Source organism: Crocodylus siamensis, chromosome 10, assembly GCF_052110815.1.
Source record: "Crocodylus siamensis isolate JL-2025a chromosome 10, ASM5211081v1, whole genome shotgun sequence".
In the NCBI taxonomy this organism is placed as follows: Eukaryota; Metazoa; Chordata; order Crocodylia; family Crocodylidae; genus Crocodylus; species Crocodylus siamensis.
In genome coordinates, this window is record NC_143404.1 from 52,465,059 (window position 1) to 52,483,656 (window position 18,598).

General features: G+C 41.7%; 1 protein-coding gene across 2 annotated transcripts in view; it reads right to left on the reverse strand.

Annotated features, from left to right (window-relative positions):
- The window catches only part of PTPRT (protein tyrosine phosphatase receptor type T), an 846,898-nt gene that overhangs the window by 69,587 nt on the left and 758,713 nt on the right, over positions 1-18,598 (reverse strand). The window contains exons 16-18 of one of the 2 annotated variants that reach the window (XM_090064241.1): positions 8,445-8,593; positions 1,366-1,443; positions 1,128-1,163 (exon numbers count right to left, since the gene is read on the reverse strand). In XM_090064241.1, the coding sequence (XP_089920367.1) occupies positions 1,128-1,163; positions 1,366-1,443; positions 8,445-8,593 (263 nt within the window). The remainder of the gene's footprint in view (positions 1-1,127; positions 1,164-1,365; positions 1,444-8,444; positions 8,594-18,598) is intronic. The other variant, XM_090064242.1, reaches the window with a different exon arrangement.

Below are 18,598 nucleotides of genomic sequence, written 5' to 3' on the forward strand. Positions count from 1 at the left end.
AATAGAAAAGGTGTTGTTTTTTTTTTTTCTCCAGAAGGGTAGAAAACTGAAAACTTCCATTAAACAAAACAGGAGTTGTGACACACACACAGCACCATTAACAATTAGGCCAGTTTTATCCAGAGGCCTAAAGATTAACTTGAAAAGCAAATAATTTAGCATCCAACCTGGACAATTTTGGCCTTTAGAGTCTCTTCTGTCAGAAAAGAAAGTTACCATTTTCCTTTTTTTTTCTGTGGTTCAATAATGCAATTCTATTCAAAGATCTCTGTTGATTTCTATTGCATACTCAGCATTCATTTTGTATTGAATTCCTATTAACATCCGTATTTCTTCCATTTATGTAAAGAAAGTGTATAGTGCCTAGCACCAGTGAATCCAAGTGCTTTTAAAAGGGGGGGATTTCTTGGTAGTCCTACAGCTCTCAGGGTCCTCAAGCACGAAACAGTCACGTTCTGGAAGCTGTCTCTGATTCTATCACGATCCTTTTTGCACTTATACTATTTTGTCCCTCCCAGTGGTTTTGACATGCCCAAATGTTTATTTTTTCCACAAGTCAGGGGGTAGAGACTTCTTTTCTTCATGCACAAAACATGCTTACGTCACCTGCATAGAAATGATTACTTACATGAATCTAACGGTGCACAGAATCTGAAGGGATTTCATTTGTGAAAGACATGTCCAGGACTCCGCATAGTTCTTAAATTGTTAATGCTAATGTCCTTTCATTAGAAAAATAGGGAAATTTCCTGTCTGATGGATCCTATCTATTTTCAGGATTTTTAATGAGGTTTTTTGAATGGATCTGAAATTCAGAAAGATCTTTTGGCCTACTTTTTATCTAAGCACTCACATTATCAGTGATGTTGGCTCATTGGTAAACAGCAGCTTCAAGGGGGAAGTCATATTTTTTTTTTTTGTTTCTATGGATATACTAGAAAGACTTCTTTAATTTCCTCAGTAATAATGTAGAAATTTAAAAGCAAAGACTTTGCAATCCAAAGGATTCTTGAATGTGAAAGCAAATATAACAGTGGAACCCAACCCATTTGACAATGTTCCTTTGAGTCATTTTTCAAATGCAACAAATGCTTTCTCTCTATAACACACCATACCTGTCTTCTTACCTAGCAGCGTGGTCGATGGAACAGTGTCTGATGATACTTTGAGATGGAATTTCGTTCACCCACATGACACGGATCAATGGAAATCAACAGAAGATCAATAGGAAAAAGAAATTACAAAAAAAATGAAAACAAGGTTAGCTGTAACCAACAGTCAAATGACTCAGTCCACATGTCATACTGGGAAATGTACAGAAGCAGAAAAATAAAATAAAAAGAAAGAAAAATCTGGCACTAGTACCTGAGTAGTAGGAATTCAACAAAGATTTGCTCTGAAGGGTTTTGCTTTGGACAGAAAATGAACAAGGAGAGGATGATGCTAGGTAGGAAAGACATAAGGAAAAGACTTTAGACATATATATAGTGTGAGAAAGAACAGGGAGAAAGTTTCTAAAAGAACACGGTTATATGGAATACATAGTGCATACCAAAATGAAAACCATTTTTCATCTGAACATGCATATTAAATTATGCTACTATTATTCAGTATTTGCTTTAATAAAAAAAATCTCCAGGTCCCAAAACACTCCATTATTGCTACTGTGAGATATATTTGGGATAGGCAGACACCCCCCATCTCGTGCCCCCTTCTTTTTAATTAGATATTATGTTTAGTTGTACACAGGAGACAAACTTGTATTTTTTTCTCTCAGAAAGATAAATGCCTAAAAACAATGCACCAAAATACAAACCATATGAAACTGAGTGGAGTAATAACAGTAAAGTAAACTTGCTCAAATGCAGAATACATATTCACACTCAAACCTAGAAACAGTAGTAGTATGTGAAGGCCAGATTTTTTGCAGGGGCATTGAGGGGTGGTAGTTTTAATGGAGTACCTTTTGGAGAGAGGTATACCTTAAGCATGCTCCAAAGGCAGAATATATCAGAAGCTGTTGCTCTATCCACAGGTCAAGTTTCTTATGTGGTCCTCAGCTTGGTAGCAAGAGAAGAACTTACCCTAAATGTGTGTCTTGTAAAGCATGGATTTTGGGACTGAGGCTAGCTTGACAGGGTGTAAACTGTGTCCAATTTGCCTACTGCAAATCTAATACCACACGCACGGTGTCAATGCACGTTTATGGCTCTTTTAAAAATGGACAGTCTGGGTGGCATGTTGTCTTTTATTTCAATGCAGATAACAACTTAAGGGGGGCAGGCTGATTAGAAAGGACAAGCCAGTCCTCCCACTCTATAGACTAATTTCCCTGGACAAGGACCGATAGATTATTTACCTTATAGTCAAAATGTATCAGAGAAAGGGCCAGAATCAGCATCCATGTGGTAGATTCATGGTTTTTATGGAGCTACCTTATGTACTGAATGACTTGCACATAACCATTATGGTAATCTACCGTTTCTGAGGACATGTTCTTTCATAATCATTCTGCATTTGTTTCTAAACTGGCAATTTACTTACCACCTTCACAGCATGATGAGAAACAAATACAAAAATCTCAGTACATCAGAATGATAGCAATAGATAAAAAGAAGAAACTATTCCAGAAGCCAATAAAAATTAGACAAAATTCAATATAGATAAAAGCAATTTCAGAAGCAACTGCTCTACTTCTAGGAGTAAGCATTACTTACCAAGTTAAAATTATTCTACAGAATGAGGAAAAGCATTCACACTACTTTAGAGAGTTTCCCTGGAATGCCATAAAGTCAGCAGAACTGCTCTCTAAGGAGTTTACAGCACCCAATAAATGCACGTAGATCTCTTCCATTATAACACTTTTCTTTTGCCATGTTTTCACTCCCATCTTCAGCTTACAGAATACAGTTGAAATTACAAAAAGTTAACATCAGCTGTCTCACAAACAGGTCTGCTTGATTTCTCTCTCAGCTGCCTTTAACACAGGATGCATCTCCTATTTTGCGGGGGTCCCCTTGCCTTGTTCATGGCCATGCCCTGTAGTGGCATCCACTTTTAGAGATGGGTAACCTGAAGTGAACAAGGTTACTTGATCAAGGTCACCCAGCAAGTTAGAAGCAGAGTTCTGCTTTCCTGGGACCCAGTATTTTAAGTATAACCACTGGCTTACAGTGCCTTTGCATAAGGTCTTTATATAAAGTAATAAAGCATCAGCAAGTAGGTGTTCTACAAATACTTCAAGCAATTTAATAAAAATATTGCTCATTCATCTCTGTTGTAGTGGAATGGACTAAAGATGTAAGAAAGGGAAGTGAATATCAGAAGATTTGTTTGGCAGAAAAATCAGGCCAGATTTTCAAAGATCTCTCCAAACAGAATAACAGTAGAAAACACTTGTGCATTTGTATAAATTGGGCAGATAGGGACTTGCATGACCAGAAAATTGTGTGTGCAATTACCCATTTAGAAGGAAAGTGTTTTACAAGAACAGTGAATATATATATCCTGGTATGAGGCCAAGGCAGAGCAAATTTCAGTCCAGTGTAGCATGCCAACAAAGTTCATGAACATCTTTAAGTATTGCTGTATGTCATCTCTGGGCTGCTGAATCCCTGTACAGAGACCGAAATCACTGTCACTGCACAGGTATTTAAAATCTTGGCCAAAGGTGACATAAGACTTTCCAGAACAGTGAGGAAAAAAATTAAAAGAGAACTGATATTATGCTTTCTTCAAACCTGGCAGTGCCCTTTTTCACTCTGGGTTTTCTTCTATCTCCTCCCTGGCTTCAAGAACACTGAGCTTTATTATTATTTTATCATTTTTCACCTAAAAAGATCTTGTGATGAAGATCCAAAAAGTCCCAGTAATGAGTACCTCAGGGCATACATCCCATGGGAAGCGGAAACTATGCACACCATAAATAAGAATTAGCTCTTGAATTAACGATCTTGAGGTACCTATCTAGTCTGAACGATGACAAGTGCTAGTGCTCAGAGGAAGGAATATGTGAAGAGTGAATAGAGGCATAGGCACAGTTTTGGTGAACTGTGGTCAGGGATGATCCTTCACCCACTTGGACACTTACTTACCTGCTCCTCTCTAAGCATTCCTTCTGCCAGCAGGCAGGGTAACCTGGCAAGTGCCAAGCAATGTTCCTCAGTGCAAACTAACTGCTCCCTACCTGCCCCATCCAGTTTTAAAGCCTCATGATTAAAATGAATGTGGTTCGCTTTCAAATTATTCTTAACAAATTGCCCTTCTCAAACCATCCACATCCTCTGAACAAAACAGCTCCTGCCAAGCAGGAGTTGAAGGTGTCAAGCTCGCTACGCTGGTAATGTAGCATTCTCCTTTGGATCGGCTCTGCCAGGCCTGCATTATCTATGGCCCTTTGCATGGTAGTTCATCATCGTGGTGTCAGGAAAATGGTGCCTATGCGCAAGACACATCATTAGTGTATCATTGTTCAGATGATGTACTACTGCTTTTCCCCTCCATGGCCTGTCACACTGATGGGCTGCCAGACTACAGGAGATTTACTTGCAATAACAACCATGTGTGCACCTTATCGGATACTTCACAGATGCTACTTGGATAATTTTAGCTCCAACCATGTCCATTCTTTGTCACTTCTTTTCAGTAATGCTCCCTCATTGAGCTGGTGCCTGTAGAAAGTTGTGCAGTGTCACATCGTGGGAAATGTCATTGCCTTTCAAGAGCTTTTTCATAGCAAGGCAGGGTCTTAAATTATAATAACAGATGTCACCATTAGCACATAGCTTTCCTTTTATATTTAGGTAATAAATAGAAGACAGACAATAGGGCAGTTGCACCTGTGCATAACAGCATACAAGTAAAACAGGCAGAATAATGCAGTGGCATGTTGAACAAACAAGTTAATTCCATCAACTTGCCCAAGCAAAGCTCCTATTCACATCAATGGCAATTTTGCCTGAATAAAAGCTTTGTGAGGAAAAATGTGATTAAGGAACCAAAGATCTGACCTGATAATAATAGCTCATCTTCTGCTCCTCTTTCAACTACACTTCCAACCCAAGGCTTATTGCTCTTACTGAAATACAATTATTGATAATGAGGGAGTACAAACTTCTGCATCCATGGGTGAAATGCAGTCCTGTGCCAATAGACAAATAGCCAATGTACTTCTGAAGCAGTGTATGAGCTTTACATTTGCCTAGTGCACGGGGCTAAGATCTGTCTGAAGAATATAGATGCTTAAGAAAACACACTTGCTCCTGTGTGAAACCAGCATTTTAGAGAAGAGCTCATTTGTACAAATATTATACCAGAACTTTACAAATGTGTCATCTAGGAGTACTGAGAATGGGAATGGGGAAATGTATATACTGGCAGGTAGCTGAAAGCAACAGATATTGGTTCGTCTTCATTGACTGAATCAGATGAAACGGTCTTGACTACACAACCAAATTCAAAACCAGCTACTACTTTGCTGCTGCACGAAATGCCAGGCTTACAAAGGCAAATACATCACAGTTAAGTCATGGCATTCCACTGGCTTTCTAGGTAAGGCCAAAAGAGGTGTGGCAGCATAAATGTCATAGTAGAGATGTGGGGAGGCAGCGAGCCTGTTACCCACAATCAAGTGTAGAACCAGTTTAATATTTGACATATTCAGTGGATTATTAGCTTGATCTTGCATAAGAATAGATTTAATCCTTTTTCAATGTTAATGAAAAGAAGATTCAGACTTAAAATGACAAATGCAAGGAAACTCAAACTGAAGAATGACACTTCAAGCCAAATTTAAAAGGAAGTACTTCTGGTCCACTTCCAAGTCTGCCACTGAGTGCAAAAGGAATGCCCCCTGCCCCCCCCCACATCCCCCCAGCTTGGCGATTGGCCACAGGGGAACCCCAGGTGTCCCCCTAGATCCAGAAGAGACCAGTCACCAAGCTGGGGGCTGGGGGTCCCCCATGTGCTCCCCAGTGGACCTGGAAGTGGACTGGAAGTGCTTCTGGTCCACTTCTGGGTCCGCTGTCAAGCACACTGGGGGCCACCCCCCCTGGGGCTGCTATGGGATGCTCCAGCTACCCCAGCATCTCAGCATTCATGAGTCGCCTGGTACCTTGACATATGTAGCAAAAATATTTAAACTGTGTCTATGTCCAAGTCATTGAATCTTTCCAAATTGATTTAGAGGGTTCTGATTCGATTTGCAGAGATTAAAGGGTCTCCTGATTCAATTCGGATTTGGAGATTTGGCTGCTGAATCAGGCTGAATCTCTGCTGAATCAAATCAGCAACCAAAGCTTTGCACAGCCCTACTACCTACCATAAAATATATATAGCCATTTTTTTTTTGGCAAAAAAAAGAAAAAAAGGGGGGGAAGCAAGAGTGGACGTTTTAAATCTATATTTGTTATGAGGAGGGCAGTGTAAATCCTATTTGTGCTGTTTTAAAGTTACCATGATTTAGGTTAAGTATTTACAGGTATTAGCTTTCAGTAAGGAGATTTTTGAAAGGAGGATTATTATTCTTATCCATAGCTTCACAGCCAAACCTATAAAATGTGAGCAGGGGCATCCTAGTCTATAAAACACATCATAGCTCCGATAGCTTCATGTATTGGATTTGGCAAAAAAAAAAAGGGGTAGAAATTATGTGCCCCTCACTGGTAATTATTTTTGATGGGTATAAAACATCCAGCTATGATTTACAGTGGCCTGCATCAGAAAGTATTAGCTAAATTTTAGTAGTGTCAGACAACTAGAGGACCAAGTTATTATACGTGTAAGTGATAAAAATCCTTAGGAATGCTTTTTGCAAAATTAGTCACAGTATATTTTCCGTAGCCATATCTTCAAGCAGATGATTCAGTTGTTTTAATTGCTCTTTCAAATACCGAAAAGTGATAAGACCATATTACAGGCTCATCCCATAGCACATTTTATTTCCTGACTGGAAATAGGCTTTAAGCTTCAAAACTGTGGAGGAAGCGTTAAAAAAACCTTTAAGTATTTTGTACTTTTTATGCCATCTATCTTAGGTATTCTTAAAATGCCTATAACCATATTATTTCTCTATTTGCCTGATTTTTCAAAGGTATTTGCTGTAATTGACTTGAATGTGAAATGCAAAACTGTATACCTTTGAAAAATCAGGATCTAAATACACTCAAGGCCTGCATCCAGATGAGCACGGATGTTTGGTTCCCCAGGGACAAGAAGCAGCAGTACACTAGCAGCCTCAGCAGCCTTACCTGGGGTCCTCGGGGCCAGGAAAACTGCAGCTACAGTGCTCCTGCAGCTTGGAGCCCAGCCAGCAGCCTGAGCATGGCTTCGGTGAGCCATGCTTCAGTTTTGGGTGATGCTCACTATGGCCATGTGCGCAGCCCCTCTTTTTCTCCGCACAGGTTTTTTGACCTTAGGACCTCCCAGAGTCAAAACCCTGCCCCTGTGCTGGGAAATGCTTGAATGTGTGGGACATAGCACTGCAGACGGGTCTGCGGCACCACGTACCACATGGTTGTGCTCGTCTGGATGCAGCCAAGTGTATTTAGCATGGGAGAGAACTTTTGCAGTGCTAAACCTTGATGGCCAAATTCTTCTGTTTATCCCTCCCACAGGTATGTTTCTATGCAGGCAGATGGGAATTAACAGGAATGGTCTGCAGATATGGGTGAAGCTACAGCTCAGCCTGTTCAATCTGAGATCGCAAAGAAGGGCTTCAGTCACCAAGACATGTTTTGTAACATGTACACCCATCACCAAAGACTTAGACAGAGACCATTAAAGATTTCACAAAGATTACTAAGGAGTTATTGCACAGTTTTAGAAAGCATTTGGGCCTCAAACCTAAGCGCAATTCAAACTGAAGGCAAAAGGCTTTGAATGAAATTCATGGCAAACATAACTCAAAAACGTATTTAACATAAAGACATTTCAGTTCCAGTGTAAGATTCAGCAGCAACTGTTGCTGTTGATAAGTATTTCCTCATAATACATCACTGAAGAGCTCAGCATCTTTTATAAAAAATAACTGAAATGAGTTAACAGACACAAGGGTGAAAAACCTAGGCTTCCTTTGTCCCAATTTAGCCTTGTAACCACAGAACCACCCATTTTTCCATAACAGCTGAGCACACCATAAATTCTTTCACTCACAGAAGTCCACTTGCAGGTTTGACCTATTGATCATACAGTATAATTATATAACTCTACCTTATAATAAATTCTTTCAAATAGATTTAGACTTGAACAGAATCCTCTGAATCTGTCCAATGACTGACTTGGGGCACTCAGAGACATTTCAGACTTCATACTCTCTTAGCTTCCCTGCAATTAACTGCAGTAGTTTTATAATTAATGCTTAAATGTTGTGCCCATGGGAATAAATCCTTTTAAGTACCTGAAGATCTTGAAAAGGGAGGAATCCATTGCAAGCAAGTGAAACTTACTGAATCCATTAACATCTTGGCAGCTGGCTGAAAATGCTTCTTCATTGTGGACTGCACTGAGTTTGGTGGAGGTCTTATCTGAAGTAGCAACAGGGCCCATCTCTCTCTGGGTGCTGCTCTGAGTCTCTTTCTGCTTCTTGGCTAGTTTCCTTTAGGATGTTTTGAAGAGAAGAAAAAGAAAAGAGTCAGTTTTTTTTCCATTAACAGTAGAACAAATGGAAAAAAAAAGCTTGGGGGCTAATGGCAAGACAGGGAAAATTTAATTTTAAAATACCTATAAGGAGATTGATAAATATGGTAATATAAGGTCATGTAGCATGTTCTGATAATAAACATTACTGGTGCAGAGAGGTCTTCCACCTTCAAACCCACCAATGGGGTGCCAAGAAAATAAAGGGTATTATAATAAGAAATTCAGAACCAGTGTCATACAGCAAGAATCACAAGCATCAGCTGTTTCAGTAAAATCCTGTTAAGAAAAGGAGGCTGTTGGAATCCCTGAATTCATGTTAGGTGGGCACCTAAACCAACCCAGTCTGGAATTTCTCTAGTAATATCTCCAGTGAATAGCCTGACCTACCATGGGTTTGACACTAGTGTCTAATGGGCAGAGGAGGAATTTTTTTGTAGAACAGTGAGGAGAGGAACCTATACCAAACCTGGATGCTCACCAGAACTAGGTTCAGGACAGATAAATCGCACAAGATTGTGATGGTGATTTTAAAACAGCTTCAACCGCTGACCTGTTTCCATCAATATCTATACTCCACTGGTGTCTATCTTTCCTGACTTCAAAGAGCTGACAAAAACCACTAGCGCAGGTAGTGCCAGCTCTGAATGCTCAGTGACAAAGCTGTGAACATGAGACCCCACTTTGCTCCCACAGCTGACAATAAGAAAAACGAAGAGAAAGAAGGAAAAGTGGAAAGTAAGCTACTAAACCTCCATTGACATTTGTCTGTTCTATGCTTCATTCATATCAGAGAGCAAAACTGTTTAAAAATGAATGCACGACATTCTACAACTAGCATCTTGAACAGATACAGTACAAGTCGCTAGCACCGGCAAAGAACTTTGCTAACATGGTTTCCATGGATTAGAAAAACAAAAAGAAACACAAAAAGAAGAGAGAAAGGAAGTAGTAAGTAGGAGTTTAGGTTCCTTCTTTTTCCCTCTAGAAAAGAAATCCTAGTAACTAGATCATTATGTGAAAGAGAGCTTTCCTTCACAATACTGATCTGTTAATGGTAAAGCAAGCCAAGGAAACAGGCATTTGATTCTTAGAAGGACAAACCATATCTACTGCTACTTATTTCAATTAGCTTTGTTTATTTTTAGCAAATAATATGAGGGTTGCATTTACTAGAGAAAATCACTTGATAATTAAGATTTCTACATGAGAGTTATGATGTTTAGGTCAGCTAAATTTTTGCAGGAAAAGACTGGAGTGATACAAAAGCCTGCACCTACATCTCTGTGAAACATCACCTCGATCAAAACAATGTAGTCCATCCCAGGGAACTGCACTTGTGGAGGAAACCTTTACTAAACTCCATTTTCATGAATTTATGCTTGCCCCTGGATATTCAGATATTTTCACCTGTTGTAGAAACGTAACAACTAAGCCACTAACCAATGGCTTTGAATTACATGGGTTAAATTTAAGTTGTCATTAATTTCCACCTTTCAATAAAATAAAGTAAGTATGAGATACTTACTTTTTTATATTCCTTGACCACCTTTTGATCTCTTATTTCAGACAAATAGGGTGCCTATTGGACTGCTGAGGAAAGCTATACTTAATTACTAGGCCTGTGTGAAGCAGCTAGTATTTGTTTTGGATTCGGCTGATTTATTCGATTCAATAATTTGAATCACTGTCCCCAGTTGATGTGGCCCAATCTGATTTGGAGATTCGGCTGCTGCTGAATCTCCAAATCTCTGAATCAGCCAGGTCCATCCCCACCAGCATCCAGCTCTTTGGAAAAAAAAAAAGCTCCAACCCACTGGATGCTGCAGGTGGAGGGACATCCCTGCTGCCTATCACTGCTCTGCACTGCACTGGAGACTCTGCATGAGCCCCCAAATCTGACTCTCACTCCCCCAGCCCCCCACAGGTGCCCCGCCTGGACCAGCTCTGTCCCTTTAAGAAAAAAAAACAACAAGAAAAGCCCCACACTCACCACTCCTGCTGGCAGGGGTGCAATCCCCACTGCCCCCCACGGCCTTGTACCACGTGGGGGGCTCTGCATGAGCCCCCCAAGCCTGGAGGCTGCTGTAGGAGTGGTGAGTGCCAGGGTTTATCTCCGTTTTTTTTTTCTTAAAGGCCCGCACCTGGCCTGGGAGGGTCACCCATGGGGGGAGTTGGGGGAGCGGGGGAGGAATCAGGGAGCTCATGCAGAGCCCCCCCGCCCCATGCAGCATGGGAAAGTGGGGGGCATTACTTGGTGAGCCTTGGGGCTTTTCTTTAAAGGGCCGGGAGCTAGGGTGGGTGGGGCAGCCATGGGGTGGGTCTGGGTGAGCTGGTGGGGTCAGGGAGGCTGGCAGGGGTCCCTCCATGATCCCCATCCTCCTCCCCCAGCCCACCTCACAGCCGCCTCTAGTATTAACTAGCTCAGAGTCAGCTGCAGCTCCCTGCTGCAGCCACCAGGGACTGCCCAAATAATCAAAGCTCTCCAAAGATTCTCTTCTCCAAAGATTCAGAGAGCTTTGAATTGATTTGGACCTTTTAATTGGTCTCCTGATTCAATTTGGATTCAGAGATTTGGCCACCAAATCAGGCCGAAACTCCTTTGAATCAATTTACCACCCGAAGCTTCGCACAGCCCTACTGATTGCCATTTTTGATGCTTAAAATGGTGAGCTAATAAGGGTAAGAATTTATTAAATCCAGATTGAATTCTCTCTAGCAATATTTGCCTTCAAATCCCATTGCTTAATGTCATTTGAAATATACTGGTAAGGTCCAAACTTTTCTCCTTTTGAGAACTCATGGAAGCCCTATGAAAGAAATTCTATGCTGTCTTGTAAGACACAAAGGGGACTCTATTGCCTGGACTATTCAAAAGGAAAAGTAATCCAAAGTTAGCATTCTTGATTTAAGACATTTCACAGAAGCATCACAAGCAAATTGGCAGCCCCAACTTACAAGTGGCCCAAAGGTGGACTAAGTCAAGGTCTTTAATACTTGGGGTAGGTATATTGGAAGAGATGCACAAGGAAGCTGTACAGCATCTGGTAATTCTGGGCATGACTTATCAAATGTTTTTTAAGAACAAAGCAATCAGGGCTGTGTGAAGCTTTGGTAGCTGATTTGATTCAGAGAAGATTAAGCCAATTCGGTGGCCAAATCTTCAAATCCAAATTGAATTGGGAGACCAATTAAAAAGTCCAAATTGAATCTGAAGCCTCTGAATAGATTTGGAAAAGATGTGGTGCTGCTTCAGAGATTCGGCCATAGACTAAATAGGCAGCAGTCCTCGCCATGCGGACACAGCTGCCTCCAGCTGGTAAGTCTATTGTGGTGGAGAGGGGAGGGAAGGAGCATGGGGGAGGGAGGGACTGGGGCTGGGACAAGCTGCCCATCCAGGGCAGGGGGTTGCAGGACTTGGGGAACAGGGTGGGGGGGATGCACAGGATGCAGGCACAACAGCACTGGGAGCAGGCACTATGCCCTGCCACTGCTTGCCCAGCCAGGGCAGGGAGATGGGGAAAGATGCAGGTGCGGCTCACTCTGGGCAGAAGGGGACAAGTGGCATCAGGGCACAGCCCCCGCTTCCAACACTGCTGCACCCGCTTCCCTTGCCCCACCCCCAGCTGGGCAAGTACCGGCAGCGCTCGCATCCTGCACCCCCCCCACCCCAGCTGGACAAGCGGCAGTAGTGCCTCCATTCCATGCCCCCCCCACCCTGCCCTGGCTGGGCAAGCAGCAGGCTGTCCTGCTGCTGCTTGCCCAGTTAGGGTGGGGAGACATGGGGTGGGGGTGTAGCAGAGCTGGGAGAGGGGGAAATGCCCTGCTGCTGCTTGTCCTCTTCCACCTGGAGCAAGCCATGCCTGCATCGCATGGCTGCCAAGTGGCAGCAGGGCATAGCTCCTGCTCCCAGTGCAGCCATGCTCTCATCCCATGCGCTCTATCCCCCTACATCACATGCCCCCTGCCCTGACCCAGCAGCTTGTCCCAGCCCCAGCCCCAATCCTCCCTCCCCCATGCCTCTTCACTCCCCCCTCTGCCCACCACAACATACTTACCAGCTGGAGGCAGCTGTGTCCAGCATGGTGAGGACTGCTGCCTGTTTAGTTTATGGCCGAATCTCCAAAGCGGTGCCAAATCTTTGGATCAGATTCAGCCGGATTGAATCAGGACAGTGATTTGAATCCCCAAATCGAATCAGTGTCCCTCCGAATCAGCCAAATCTGAATCCAAAGTGAACACTTGCCGCTTCACACAGGCCTAACAGTGATCACTACACAAATTAACAAGAGGGACACAGGCATCAGTTCTCCTTTATGGATTTGTCAGCCATGCTTTTTAATAGTATCAGAAGTATCAGGTTGCTGTCTTTTCTCCCACCTCAGTTGTCTGTCTGTTTAGAACAGCAGCTCAGAAAAAAGCCTATTTGGGCCTCTCCTTCATTGCAATTTATAGAAAGGATTAAAAAAAAAAAATCAAATGATTCTTGCAACAGTGTTAGGAATACCACTTAAACTCACAGCTAGGTAGAGATTTATTTGCCAGCATGTCAAAACATCTTTGGAATTGGAAAAGCATTTATCTGAAAAAGCTCTGTTTGCAAAAATAACGTACTTGAAGTGATCTCTCTGAATTACTGACAAACCATATCAGTGACATGGCTTCTGCTCTCCTTACTGACCAGCTTCCCATAAACACAACAACTGAAACATCCAGATGAAACTGCTATCAGTGCATTAGTGTCAATCATGGGAGGGCCACAGGCTGCCTAGAACTTGTAACCAGCATGAAACTGCACAGTTTGTCACTGGGCACTGAGAAGAAGCTTTCTAGCTCATGCATTATGCAGTTAGAAAGGGGAAGAAAAATAACTGGACAGATACTTGGAAGAAAAGTCAAGTACAAGCAACACGCAATGAAGTGACTGAAATGTCAAAATGTCATTAAGGAGGAAATAATGGCTGTTTTACTTTTAAGTCCAAGGGAATCATGCTAAAAAGAAACAAGAGCCCATCGAGGCAGGTTATAAGGCTACCTTTGCATTTTCAACAGAGAGGATATTTATAATGTATGCATAGGAAATATACATGAGAAAGAGGTGACACAAAAAAGGATATCCAGAAGTAAACGACCTCATAGGATGTTATCTGTGTTCAGTGTAAAGATAGATGTGGTAGGAGAAGCTTAAAAGCCAACCCATGGAAACTCCTGGTATAGAGTAGATAGTGTACTTAGGCAAAAAAATCCCATGGTTTGTAAATTCTTCAGAGTAGGGACTGCCATGGTTTTGTGCCAAACCTCAATGGACCTAATAATGGTTGATGTTGTATTTGACACCATCCTGATTGCCTGAGTCTTTGACCTGGCTCAAAACCAGAGCAACATGGTATTTACCAATGTCACCCTTCCAAGTTGCATTGCTACTCCCCCAACAGTAGACAGGGTCCTTGCTAGGGAATGATCTACAAACACTACGCAGATTCACACTGTGATGTCCAAGGAAAAAAATGACAGCATATTTCCTCCTGCATACTTGGTGGGACTTGAAATGGGACAGTGGATTGTAGGGTCTGTTGGGTCACAGGACAAAACACTCTCTCCCAGGATAAATTCAGCATCTACTTATATACAGCCTGGGATCTTGTGATAAAAATGTTCAGGAAAGAAGAATGGGGGTTTTACTAAATCTTTACTCTGGCAAATCTGAAGCCTAAATGTTGCCAACCCTACTCCTACAAGAAAGCGTTACTATACTACTTGAAATTAGGGCTGTGCAAAATTTTGCCAGCTGTTTCATTTTGATACTGTTTCGATTCATTTTGAGCTTGAAACAGCGAAATCAAAATGAAACGAAAGGCTTTGAAGCAGCCTCAAAATGAAACAAGGGAAGTCGAAATGTTTCGATCCTAGCGCTGCGGAGCCCAATCAAAATGTCGAAAAAGTGAAACCATTTTGACGAATCAGAACGGAACAGTGTTCTCCAACAGAAACAAAACTTTACATGAAACACTGTTCCGTCAAAGCGTCAAAACGGATGTTGAAGCGGAACGCTGTTGTTTCGCACAGCCCTTCTTGACATGAATGAAGGTGGCAAAAAGCAACTGTAAGTCAGAACAATCATAGGATTTAGCTGTTTAAAATATAAGTGTGTCTACATCGACTCTCAGACAATGGTCTGATCTGCAACTGCTAGTACAAAATCTGTAATCCTCACTTAGACAACATTTCCTAGTGATTTCATTTGTCATTTTACAAAAAATACCATTTGCTTTACAATGCACTCAGATGCAGGCAAAATATTGCAAACGCAGAAAATCCTTATCTTAATAGATCCACCAACATACTCCTACAAAATCAAAAACATCACCTCACTCACATATAAATAATTTACAGCACTTGCTTTCTGGGATTTGTTTTAATCATCCTCATTAGGATGACATAAACACTGACTCTTGGTTCTGTTCTTCCTGCATCAAATGAGAAGTCAGTTTACTCTCTTTAGGATTCCCATTCTGCAGTTTAGTCTTTGCTGGCTGATCCCTGAATCCATGGACATATAGGCACATACATACCTTTGTATATGTTTATATATAAGCATGCCTATAAATGAAACTGATGTTTTATTTTTCCCCACGTGCCCTGCAGAAGCAGGAAATAAATTCAGCATGCAAATTCTGTGATTTTAAAAACTGTTGGCATAAATTTATCCTAATACCTTCAATAGAATCAATTCTTAAGAAAAAAGTCTCCTAGTTCAGCAATTACCATCGTTACACTCCAGATGACATTAGAATGGATGCTGAAGCTGCTCAGCACATAGCAAGAGGTGTTCTGCACTTTTGCAAGACCAAGAGGAAATGAAAGCTACTTATCTGCTCTTGAGTGTCTTCTTCCCATAGAAAACATTTAGCTGGATGTCTGTATCACACACATGCCTCTATCACGAAAAGCACTTCCACTGAATTCTGACATCACTATCTGACATACTTCATACAGTGGCCTTAACTACACACAATCACCAGCAAGAGGGGGACCTCAAAAGCCCTCCACAACATTAACACTTCTATTCCTGTCACTAGTTTGCGAATACCAAACCCATCATAAAAGTTCCTGCGCTAAAAGAAGCTTGATTTAAAAATATATTAAAACTACTACCTGGTATTAGACACAAGACCTGTTTTAATAACAAAAATAAGGCCACTTAGGTAAGACAGTAAAAATGAATAAATAAGAAAGTGTAAGGCTTCCACTGCTATGTTAACTAGGCTACCTCATACATTTGCTATGCTCATAAACACTGTAGTGGTAAGCTGTTTATTTGACAAGACCAGAAAAAAAAAATGTTACGTGTGTTGTGCAACAGAGCTAGCAGTGCTATAAGAATCTTGGGCCAAAATATATATTTATGCTTATGTAAATCAGGAATAACTCATTTGAAAAACTGCATGTGACTTAGAAGAAATGACAATCCCCACGGTTCAGTTACCTGTACCTGGCCAGGACTCCAGCATGTTTGAAGGGCATTATACCTAGCTAAACGTATGTGTTTTTACCGGGGAGAGGTGGGGCGTGGAAGCGACGGTGCATCAGTTCTTCTGTGGTCACTTTTGTATGCCCACTCCTGTATCACACTAAGTCTAAGCTAACTGAAGGAAGCTCACCTCTGTTTCATTCTCTGTTTTAGCTTCCACTTACCATGGGATAGGAGTGGACATAGGAAGTGTTATCACAAAACAGCTTGTGCTGCAAGTCTCTTCCTTCCCTTTTTAACCCCATAAAATTTGTTAGTCTGTCCTTACCTGAAGTTATGAGGATATCATAATGGCACCTGTCATTTGCAGAAGATTTCTAAGGATTTCAAAGTCTGCAACAGCAATTAACTTTTACAGATGGATAAATTCTCATGGAGCAATATTAAGTGAACCCTCCAAAATCAATTAGCAAATTACGAGTGTGCAACAGACTCAAGTCTTCTGCCCGGAGATCCAGGCTTAATGACTATTCCATGTGGCCTCCCCTCTTTTGATCATTGTAGTTCCCCATCACTTTTCCACTGTCTAGTCTGACAAAGAGCTGTTGATGTCCCACAATCGCACTTTACCACAGGATACCCAATAGGCCAGCACTTCACAGATACAAAGTAATAATATTACAAATGTATGAAAATGGCCCTCGAACACACACTGGTTTTGATTCTCCTGATCGTTACTCTTTGTTCTCACCCTGCCTGGCAAGACTCCATCCTGTGATGTGTTACTGCAAAACCGTAAGAACCCTCTACTGGCATTGCCTTCCATAGGAGTTGAGGGTATTCAGCCTTCCTGCAGAATTTGTAAAACCAAATGTTATAGCCGTTGTGCCTAGTAGGCCTCCTTGTATTGCACAATTGACTGGCTAACTGCACGATTACATTAAGAACAGGTACACATGCAAAGCAGCTACCACATGATAAAAAGCTCCAACCAGCTATAATTATAGATCTAAAAATGTGTACTAATTGTATAGCTGGTTGCTACTGAGCTTTAACTTGCATGTGTAGCAGCTGAGAGCCCCATCAGCTATTAGAGCTCCCAGTCACAGGGGTGCACCATGCCCAGCATGAAACCCCAGACCCAGGGGATCACAGCTGCTGTCCTTAGGGCTCAGGAGTTTGAAACCCCTAAGCCTGAGAGATGGCAGCTATAATTTCCAGAGCTCGTGGGTTTCACATACCCCAGAGCCTTAGGGATCATGGCAGCTATGACCCCCAGGGGCCAGGGTTTCATGCAGCCCTGAATCTGGGTGATCACAGCTGCCACAATACCTCACCCCAAGTTGGGAGCCCCTAGCTGTGGGAGCTTGCTTCTTGCCAAGGTAGGGGAGCCCAGGATCAGGCTCCCCTTGTACTGGTGAGAAGGCGTGATCTGATCTAATGAACGATCCCACAATTACACCTCCTGCCATGCACGTTACATGGCGGAAGGCACAATTGGGTGGATCACACATTGAATCCCATTGTGCCTTTACCTGCATGTGCAGAGGGGGCCTAATTGCTTCACTGGAACAGACCCTGGTCTTGGTCTTTTATTGGGGCAGACTATTGCAACTCTATAAAAAACAACAAGTTTCACTGAGTAATAGCTATGAGGATGGTCTCAAAGACTTCAAAGACTAAACTTATGAGTAAGGACATGGTTGTAGATTTGGGCCCTTTATAAGAAGGAACTCCAGCCAAGTAGCTAAAGAAGAGTTAAGAGAAATGACCTGCAAGCAGAAGAGAAGAATTATTCAGGGCAACACAGCACTGAATCCAAGGAACAAAAACTACAAATAAAATATGTTGGAGCGGCACACTCCATGGCCTTGTGTTTAAGAATCTTTCAATGGATACATTTGAAAGCCTGCTTTTAAGGAGTGATAACTCAGTTCAAATTTGCTTCAGGGCTACAATTTACAACACAGTCTTTTGGCTTGGGAGCCAGCTTCATTTAGAATAAGTGTAATACATTTGTGCTCTTTATTTCTACTATTCTCAAAAATCAAAAACAAAACATGACCAGATAAACAAATTTAAAAAATCTGACTTTGCTTATAAGCCACATAAAAGACAATATTAACCAGTCAAAATAACCCTGACCCCTACATTTATAACTCTGAAAAGGCCTACTTTGATGATTTTGGAAATTTCACTAAAAAGAAAAACAAAACAAATGTTCCATAAAAGTTATATTCACTTGAAAGGAGAACTTTTTATTTCCATGAAAGATTGCACAGCATTATACCTGAGAGGCAGGGAACCCAAAATAAATAAAAAAAACAAAACAGTAAGATTTCCCCCATGGCTCTCTGAGTCAGGGAAGCCTGGAAAATGCTATCAGTATGACAGGTTTCTCTACGAAGGGAAGTAACCCAGAGATAGTTGAGAAAAATGGCAGTTTTTTCCCCTGAAATTCATAAATGACAAGAATCTGCACAACGGCACCAC